The following is a 10,656-nucleotide window of genomic DNA, read 5'->3' on the forward strand; positions in this document are numbered from 1 at the left end:
GGAGGTTGTAGAATCTCCATCACTGGAAAAGCGACGAGGAGTCCATCACTGGAGATATTTAAGAACAGGTTGGACAGACACCTATCAGGGATGATCTAGACAGTGCTTGGTCCTACCGTGAGGGCAGGGGACTGAACTGGATGACCTGTCGGGATCCCTTCCAGTTCTAGTATTCAGCGATAATAAAGCCTACCAGAAAAACTTGCGTGGTTACATATCTCTAGTACTCTACATTTGACGCTTGAACTGGCAAGAAACCACGGAGATTAAGTGATCACTGGTCAGGTATGTGCAGTGAATTGAAAGGCCTTTTTACCTGCTTCAAGATTTTAGTGTTCAGCTGATAATGGTGTGCCCAGGTAATCAAAAAAATCAGTGAAAACACTGTACGTGCTACAATATCCAGCAACAGCTAGGATATACTAGCAACCTTAACTCCTGCTTTTATCATTTTTCATCCATCCATAATATTTACAGTAGTTAAAAAGAAAAAAGCACTACTGACTTTGTACCTGCTCCATGCTAAATGGCAGGACAATGTCAATGCAAATACACAAGTCACTGCAAATATTAAACGCTATTCAGTGTTCAAAGTAACTATTCTGAAGAGCTCTAAAGCTGCTACATTTGGAAGACACCCATTTAAAAATATATCGAATTGAACATCTAATTATGCAAGTACACCTTCTCTCTGACTTATGAGCCAGTTACGGACCAAGCAATTGGTCGTAACTCAGTTTGTTCGTAAGTCGGACCCCACAGAGTTACGCACTACTGTGTTGTTCGTAAGTGCGGATCGCGTTCGTAACTCTGGGTCTGCCATTTACAACAGCTTCGGTCGTAACTGTGAATGGTAGTAAGTCAACCGTTCGCAACTCGGGGACCGGCTGTACTCTCTGGATACCACTTAACCTGTTTCTTCCATTCCCCTCCTCCTTCCCTCCATAACTATCCCATGTCAAAGGGGCACTACCAACCTAGATCACTTCTGTCACCACACACTGAGAATTACTGTAACTGCAAGTTACAGGGAAAAGTACTTCACTATTCCTAGTTGTTTACTTTGTGCATTTGACAGCATTTTAATATACAGCCGCTCTCCGAGTTATGAACAAGTTACGGACCAACACTTGGTCCGTAACTCGAAGTATTCGTAACTCGGATCCCATAGAGTTACATGGTGACCGCGCTGTTCATAAGTACAGATCGCCATTCGTAACTCGGATCTGCATTTACGACCGCTTTGGTTGTAAGTGCAGATGGTCGTAAGTGGAGGTGGTCGTAACTCGGGGAGCAGCTGTACAGTTCTCTCAAAGAAAAATCTTTTGCACCAGTACTGGAAAACAAAGAACCTTATAAAAATAGAGGGAAAATTGTAAAACTACAGAAGTTGGCAAAGGAACTTGGTGATAGCTGAAGGATCTGAAACTCAGAGTAATGTATATGGTTTCAAGTTGACTGCGTCCCTTCAAAACCTTGTATGAAACATAGGCAGGGTACATTTGCAATGTTTCTTGAGATACAAGCTAATGGAAAAGGAAGATGGACACAAGGGAGATGTATAAGAAACGAGGAGAGAAACAGGGCAGAGTACGAAATCCCTCTCCACTGTCAAAAAAAGTGAGAAGAAAAGTTACATACCCAAAAACAAGAAAGGGAAGAGAATTCTTAAATGGAGGAAAGAAAAGTCCAGTTCTGATTGAAAAATAAAGTCTGTTCTTTACCAAAGAAAGACAAATTAACTGTTAGAGAACAAGAAGTTGGAAAAAGAAAAATTAGGTTAGAACACAACAGAACAGAAATTATACATTACCATTTTACACAGCATAAGCTTATGGCCCTAGTGTAAGTGCAAAGTGATCAGCAAATGTCCTCAGAATTCCTCTCAACTAGTTCGCTACCAAAAGTCCAGAGAATAGGATCAATTTTTGTAAAATCCATAACAGAGTTTCCAGATAGAGAACACATATAGAATTTAAGCTACACAGGATGATTTGATAAAGTACATACAGCTTTAGTTGGGATCTTACCATACTACTATTGCATGAATAGTCCACAGATAATTAATGAATTCTTCAAATAACTTAGCCTGCTTATATGACCAAATCAGTAAGCTGTTCTCCCACAAATAGGTACTGTGCCTTGTTCTGTTCTCTATTACCTCAAAATATGTTCAAACTGGGAACAATTAAATCTAATTTAAATTATGAGACTGATCTTGCAAACATTTACAATTGGTTGCAGATACTACTGCTGTGAGTATTCCCACTGAAGCAAGCACTACACCAGGTAACTAACTAACTAAAGGGTCAGACACTGCACAAGCACTCACAAACAGAGAGGCATAATTTTTAAACATGGCTCCCTAAAGCTAAAGCACCAAAAATTCATATTCAGGGACCAAATTAGAGGTGGCCTGATTTTCAGGTATATTGAACATTGGCAGCTTTCACCATCTTCAGCTAGAATTGCGGTGTTCGGTGAAACTTAGGCGGCTTCTTAACATGTTTAAAAACAGAGGATTCCATGTTGGAAAGTTTTGACAGTAAATATTAACATTAAAAATGGGAACAAACGTACTGGATTTAACTGATTCCTCATTAATCCTTGAACTGGTATGATTAACCACCCCAATGCAGTCCAATCAATGCAATGACAAGATTCACAGTGTACATTTCAGGAGCACAAGAGAACTGCATTGAATATACAGTCAGCATTCAAGGGACTAGGGGGGAAGACTCGTCTATTATTACTGTGTATTTCTTCTTGAAGAGGAAAAAAATCTTGGAAATAGGAAAGACGTACTCAAATTGTTTTGCCCAATACAATTTGTGCCTGCAGAAATTCATGTTTTGGAAAACAAAAAAGTTGTCCTAAAATTACAGACTGCATAGGTCCAGGTTCTTGAAACAGAAAACAATGGGTACATTAACTGAGTTATTTAACAGAAATGATACATAGACTTGAGAATATATTGCACTTTGGATGCTTTCGAATAAAAAAAAAAAAAGGATTTAAAATCAAACACAGTAGCCCAATTATAAGTGGTGTAAGCAGAAAATTAGGGCACTTGACAGGTTTTTTTGGCCTGGTTTTAATGTATTTATTCAACAATATTGAGATGTTTTAATAAAAAAATTAATACAAACTTGCCCCTGCAAACTATAGGTTCTCTGTATTGATATTAGGCTCAAAATCTAAGTCATATATGTATCTCATAATTACATGCTGGGTTTTTTTCTTTTTAAAAGCACTTTCTTAGAAAAGCAAGTGACACAGTGCAGTAATATCAAGAATTCACATGCCACAACCACCAAGTTTCCTCCCTCAATTTCATGCCCTGGGAGATGATTAGTCTTTCTAATAAGGAAAGGTGATCAAAGGGAGAAGCAGCTGTAAAATAAGTCTTTTTCAGCTGCATTAGTGTCTCCCTGATGCATTATAACAACATAATTGAGGAAACTATCTTTCTGATTTAACTATATCCACCTACAATGTGTTTGCCAGGAGCTTCTACCTTGTGTTGAGGGTACTAAGCTACTGATAATTTTCTCTTGGGGAAAAGAAAATAGAATCCAGCTGCCAACAAGAAAAAAGTAATCAAATCCCCAAGCGACACTACCTCCAAACAATATTAAATTGCTCAGGTGTCTGCATAATAGCAACAAGTTTTGAAAAATTATATAGTCCGGTCAACTACCATAATCCTCAAACTTTAGACTAAAAATTTCCTTAAAATATTTTTAAATTTGATTGATAATTTTTAGGTCCTGATCCTGAAGGGCACTGAATTTTAAACTGTGGAGCATAACCTTCCTGGGCAGTGCACAGATATTATCAAAGGGGTGGAAGGACCTGACTAGTTAAAAATTAACAACTACCAAGCACACACAGAGCTTTCAAGATCATCTCATCTAAAGAAGCAGGTTTTGCCCATGAAAGCTCATGATAATGTATATATATTTGTTAGTCTCTAAGGTGCCACAGGACTACTCATTTTTCCAGAGCTTTGCTGCCATTCTACTGTAGGCCAGCTTTCCAGGAAACACAACACCTCCCAAGAACACACACACTTTCTCTGCTCTCACTCTCTTTACACTTACCTGACCAGCAATTGTGGCTGCACTCAGAATCAACAGGACAGTGGGACCACACATGCCTTGGCCCTAAAACAAAAGGCTTACACCTGGAATGTGCACATGCATGTACAAAGAGGATGGAACCACTGCACGAGTTGCCGCTCTAGGCAGCTGGAATTCTAACAGGGTGCATGAGCCTCCTTCTTACGTGTATAGGTCATTTGGGGATTCCCCCCACTACCTCCATGTGCTCCAAAAACTGCAACATCCAGATTCCCCTTTTCCCCTATAATGAGGTGGGCATATCTGGAACATGAATCTCCAAAGAGGGTGGGAAGTGAAGCAAAAAAAAGAAAAAAGTTTCTGAATTTCTGCTGTAGGATGATCCACACAGGCAGACCTTTATGCCTGGGTGGGCAGCGTTGCCCATCTAGGTGAGGGGTCATAGCCAAGCTATAACCTGTACAGCAGCACAAAGCAAAACATGAAACGCATACAAATGTCAGTTGTATACCGTTGAAATTTGTTAATTCATTCAGCTTTTTTTGTTGCAGACAATTCTTATCATGGAATCATAGAACATTAGAACTGGAAGGAACCTCGAAAGGTCATCAAGTCCAGTTCCGTGCCCTCATGGCAGGACCCAGCACCATCTAGACCATCCCTGAAAGATATCTAACTTAGCCTTGTATATCTCTAGCAATGGAGATTCCACAACCTTCCTAGACAACTTATTCCAGTGTTTAACCACCCTGACAGTTAGGAAGATTTGTCTAATGTCCAACCTAAACCTCCCTTGCTGCAGTTTAAGCCCACGGCTTCTTGTTCTATCCTCAGAGGCCAAGGAGAATTATTTTTCTCTCTCCTCATTGTGACACCCTTTTAGATACCTAATAGATACCTTGGGTGGTTCACTCCGATTTCCAGAAGAAATAATGGCTTACAAAAATCTAAAGGGAACTACAAAATTCTTATCTGAATTTGCAGCACTTTGAGCAAAAGTTTAGTGTCGCACAAGAGTCAGCTTTCATCTGGCACATTTAAGTTGGAGAGGGGTTTTCGCATTTTCAATTCACTGGGTATTTTAATAAATACATAACCTGAACTGAAAAATAAACTGTTTCTTTGCTAAGAAAATAGTTTGTTCAGGATTTAATTGCACCACCACAGCAGCATACACTCACTAGTAACTTTACTCACATTTCCTCTCACTTTAGCCTATCCAAGTGCAATATGCACAAAAATAACTAATTTGTTAAATACTGTCAAATCAAAGTCAATACTAGCAAATCTACAGGAGAAAATCCAGACAGATTTACAATGAATGCAACATTGACTCTAGACAAAAATAAATAAATAAGGAAACTGTCTGTAGGGCAGTTATCTAGATATACTGCAAATTCTATTTCGCACAAAGGCAACAGGAATTGGCTTTATTATACTGTGAATTTCACAAAAATTGTAAATTTTAGTGAGAGGAACATGTACCATAAAACATAAGCAAGTGAAAATATAAATGGACTTTAATTGCTTACAGGAAAACTCAAGTCAGCATTATCACTTTGTATCCAAGTTCAATATCTTGGTATTTACAAATACAACAGCCAACCATATGATTAAATGGCTCCCTTCAGTCTAATATGTCTAATGCAAAATTCACTCAGCAGTAATTGCATTAAGAAAAACAACTGCACTAGGTCCAAGCCTATTGATTTATTTGTCTCCAGTTAAGTGTTCAAGTCAACTAGTCATTACTGTCACACTCCAACATACCACTGTTTAGGTATACATTTCAGACATCAAAAATTACAAATCCTGCTTTCAAAATATGAAAATGAATACCCTCTTTCTTTTCACAGCAACAAAACCTAAAATGTACACGAAATCCAAAGCTCTTCCGATAGGGCATTAACTGCATTAGCTACAAGGATAAATAACAAGTATTTCATTTATTCTCCCAGTCAAAGGGGGACAAACAGAATTTGGGAGCAACAGTGTAAGAAATTTGTCAGTGACGAGTCTGCATGCAGGCTGATAGTTTGTACCCTGCAGAAGGAACCATATTTGAAGGAAGCCATCTTTTACACAGTGGTTCCCAACCTGTGGTCCATGGACCCCTGGTGGTCCACGATGGTACTGTAGGGGGTCCGCCAAAAGTTGGGAGCTGAGGCGCTCCGTGCCGGCATTGTTTCCTAAGCAGGCTGGGGGATGCGGCTCAGAGAGCAGCACAGGCTGAAAGACATGCAAGCTTTGGGTATAGCTATATTGGTTGGGGACGTCTGTAAAATTTCAATAGATTGAAAAGGGGTCCGTATGCTGGAAAAAGTTGGGAGCCACTGTTCTACAGCATCATAAAATATCCTGTCTTTTGTTTTTAAAGCTGTGTCCTCCAACATAACAGCGATCTTTACTTTGGAAAAAATCAACTGGCTATGGGTACAAGGTATGCACTACATTTTTTAAAATGTGACATTTGAGAAAGGGGAAGAAGGTTATTAGAGGCAGGAATACTGTGTCTCGAAAGATATCATGACTGATCTACTTTATAAAGTATATATAGCTTTTGCTTTTTAGGACACACGTCCCAATAACATCTAAAACTTGCTTTTACAGAATGGAAAACACTCATCAGATGTATAAAGCAAGATCCCAATATCTCTAGTATACAGGAAGGTAATTGGGAAGCCATCTTCTCTCTGGATTCTTTACCCAACCACATGTCAACAGGCTTGTCTAACTTACAACTTGTATCTGCTGAAGATTTTTCAAAATCTCAACCCACAAATATATTGAGATGATAAAATGTTTTTGTGAAATATTAAACATTGTTAAATAAAGCCAGCGTGAATTTTTATAAATTGAGTTTAAAATATGCTTGGAGGCTGTTCTAAGTGACTGCTGACTATGCAAGATAGTAAACAGGTTTTTAAATATGTATGAGCTTAATGTCAGCTACTGTCTTTAATACTGAAATGACCTGGAATGCCAAAAATTACACCAACAATTAGGATTGTCCCATGTATGCAGATATGCTTATTCACCTATTCATCACTCGCTAGAAGAAATATGAGACTCTCTGACCTACGCTTAGTAAAACAGAACCTGAATTCAAACTGAAAACCTTGGTATTTAGCTAATTTTAGAAAAATCAGATGTGAACATCATTCAGCAAAGCCTCATTTTGGGTGTCATAAATCCCCATCTGCTCTCCTTGAACATTAATGTTTTTGAAGCACTTTGCTTAACAGGTTTGCAGTGCTGTCCAAAATTTCCCTTTACCCTTCACACCCATTCAACTACTCCACTGGGAGGTTGCTATGTGTCAGTGGTTTGCCTCCTTTCATCCCAGAGATGACCATTTCAGTGATGTTGCATATATAAAGTTTACGAAGCACACAAATATTATTCAGGACCAGTAGCTAACTGTTAGACTGTTGAGGAAGAGGAGGAAAAACACTATTAGCTACTGAACCACCTTCTCCAAGAGGCGATGAAACCAGCAGCCCTGATATGCTGATTGTTGTGTATGTATGTTTTGGTGAAAATCCCTGGCAGAGAGAAAAACAAACAAACAATCAGCCATTAGACTGTCCCCTCCTCAGGCTTGTATCTCATTGACCATTTTTCCCCTTCAGCTAGAAACTGGGGCAGGAGCACAGTATGGCCTTATTTCAACCTCAGTATTTCCTTGAGAATGCCACAATCATCTACCTGGCCAGAGCCCCAGCCCCAACCTGTTACCCATCTACAAGTGAGCTGGGGGCAATACACAAAGCAGTAGGCAGAAAGAGGAGCCCTTTACTCAGCCACATAAAACAAGTGTAGAGAAAAAGCCTCCTTGGGAGAGCTGAAGTGGCAGGGAGAATGGCCCCCCCTGCCTTCCCCCATACATTCTTGGGGTGGCAGGGAGAGTGATTCCCATCTTCCCCTACAAATAGATCCCTGGGGGTGGCAGGGAGAGTGATCCACAGCCTCTCCCCGCCGCACATTCACGCTCAGGGGCTGAGAAGAATGAGTCTCCCTACCTGCCCCACAGACCTCTAGAGGGGTGCCAGGCAGAGTGACTCCCAACTCCTCCCCCAGACCACGGTGGGGGGGGGTAGGCAGAGACTCCCCAAAACCCACACACACACAGACTCCTGGGGGTGGCAGGAAGAGAGAGCCCCCCCCACACACACCCTTGGGGGTGACCCCCCCACACACACACACACCCCGGGGGGTGGCAGGCAGTGACCCCCCCCCCACACACACACACCCCGGGGGGTGGCAGGCAGTGACCCCCCCCCACACACACACACACACCCCGGGGGGTGGCAGGCAGTGACCCCCCCCCCCACACACACACACACCCCGGGGGGTGGCAGGCAGTGACCCCCCCCCACACACACACACCCCGGGGGGTGGCAGGCAGTGACCCCCACACACACACACACACCCCAGGGGTGGCAGGCAGTGACCCCCCCCACACACACACACCCCGGGGGGTGGCAGGCAGTGACCCCCCCCCGCACACACACACACACACCCGGGGGTGGCAGGCAGTGACCCCCCCCCCGCACACACACACACACCCGGGGGTGGCAGGCAGTGACCCCCCCCCCGCACACACACACACACCCGGGGGTGGCAGGCAGTGACCCCCCCCCACACACACACCCCGGGGGGTGGCAGGCAGTGACCCCCCCCACACACACACACCCGGGGGTGGCAGGCAGTGACCCCCCCACACACACACACACCCCGGGGGTGGCAGGCAGTGACCCCCCCCCACACACACACACCCCGGGGGGTGGCAGGCAGTGACCCCCCCCACACACACACACACACCCCGGGGGGTGGCAGGCAGTGACCCCCCCCCACACACACACACCCCGGGGGGTGGCAGGCAGTGACCCCCCCCCCCCACACACACACCCCGGGGGGTGGCAGGCAGTGACCCCCCCCCCCCACACACACACCCCGGGGGGTGGCAGGCAGTGACCCCCCCCCACACACACACACACCCCGGGGGGTGGCAGGCAGTGACCCCCCCCCACACACACACACACCCCGGGGGGTGGCAGGCAGTGACCCCCCCCCACACACACACACACCCCGGGGGGTGGCAGGCAGTGACCCCCCCCACACACACACACACCCCGGGGGGTGGCAGGCAGTGACCCCCCCCACACACACACACACCCCGGGGGGTGGCAGGCAGTGACCCCCCCCACACACACACACACCCCGGGGGGTGGCAGGCAGTGACCCCCCCCCCCAGACGCTCTCGGGGCTGACAAGGAGCGGGACCCGCCCTGCCCCCTCTCGCGCGCGGAGCCCTGGGGGGGGCCGGGCCTGCGCCCTTGGCTCCTCCCGCCGGGGCCCTGTCTCGCGCGCCGGGCGCTCACGCGAGGCCGGGGACGCGCGGCCTAGCCCCGCGCGCACCTGCCCGGGGAAATCCGACACTTACTCAGGGGTGGGGTGCTCCGGGTCGTAGAAATCCCCCATCGCGGCCGGGCCCGGCGGCCCCTTCACATCCTCCGCGGGCGGGCTCAGCGCCCCGCGGGCCTCAGCGCCGGGCTGCCCCCCATCGCCGGGGCCACGCCGCCCCCCGGCGGCCCTGCAGCCCCCCCCCCCCGGCGGCAATGCAACCCCCCCCCTCCCAAAAAACACCAGCTGTAAATCCGCACGGGGAGCGCGGTGCGAACGCGCCGCCGATCCGGATCCGAATCCGGATCCCGCTCCGCTTCTGCCGCCCCCGGCGTGTGTGTGCGCGCGGAGCGCTGCCCTCCCGCGGGCCCGGGCTCTGTCCGCGCTCAGCGCCGGCTGCGCGCAAAGGCTCCTGCCTCGCTCCCTCCGCCCCCTGCTCCGAGACACAAACGGAAACGGTAACGCGGCGACTTCCTACGCGGCCCCAGCAAATCCACAGGGCGAGCGAGGCCGCGGCCATGCAGGCGCCGCGGGAAGGGAACGGAGCAAGCTCAGGGCGTGGAACCCGAGCAGGGAGCTCGCTGCTAAAGGAGACATGTCTGGGTCGGGGGCTTTGCTTCAAAGTCATGGCTTGCGTCCCGCTTGAGCAGTGGGCAGCCTTTGTTTTTTAATTGGAGTCTATGAGCATTGTCTTCTCCCCGTGGGTCTGGCCCACGAAAGCGCATCATCTAATAAACCATCTTGTTAGTCTTTAAAGTGCTACACGGTCCTGCATTTTGCTTCAGCTACCCCAGACTAACCCGGCGACATTTCTGTCACTGTTCCATTTCCCCAGTCCAAATATTGCATGTGTCCTCTCCAGAGTGTCTACGATTTTGCATCATCATGGGCTAAACATGTTACAGCACATTCTTTACCTCCATCCACCGCTTTCATACATCTGCATGACTTCCCTTCTGTCCAGAAGCCATTGCACAGCTTGCTGTTAGCTTACAAAAAAAGATAGACTCCTGCATTTAATGCATATGATACAAGTCACTCCTGCAGGTGAACCTACTAATCAGTAAAAGCGATGAGGAGTCCTGTGGCACCTTATGGACTAACTGAAGTGTAGGAGCATAAGCTTTCATGGGCAAAGACCCACTTCGTCAGATGCATGTAGATGTAT

At 46.3% G+C, this 10,656-nt stretch overlaps 1 protein-coding gene across 4 annotated transcripts in view; it reads right to left on the bottom strand.

Annotated features, from left to right (window-relative positions):
• SETD2 (SET domain containing 2, histone lysine methyltransferase) overlaps positions 1–9,641 on the bottom strand; it is a 135,672-nt gene extending 126,031 nt beyond the window's left edge. For 3 of the 4 annotated variants that reach the window (XM_075922985.1, XM_075922984.1, XM_075922982.1), the window contains exon 1: positions 9,528–9,641. In XM_075922985.1, coding sequence (XP_075779100.1) covers positions 9,528–9,566 — 39 coding nt within the window. In that variant the 5' untranslated portion in view covers positions 9,567–9,641. The remainder of the gene's footprint in view (positions 1–9,527) is intronic. The other variant, XM_075922983.1, reaches the window with a different exon arrangement.
• Positions 9,642–10,656: the final 1,015 nt, after the last annotated feature.

Source organism: Pelodiscus sinensis, chromosome 2, assembly GCF_049634645.1.
Source record: "Pelodiscus sinensis isolate JC-2024 chromosome 2, ASM4963464v1, whole genome shotgun sequence".
In the NCBI taxonomy this organism is placed as follows: domain Eukaryota; kingdom Metazoa; phylum Chordata; order Testudines; family Trionychidae; genus Pelodiscus; species Pelodiscus sinensis.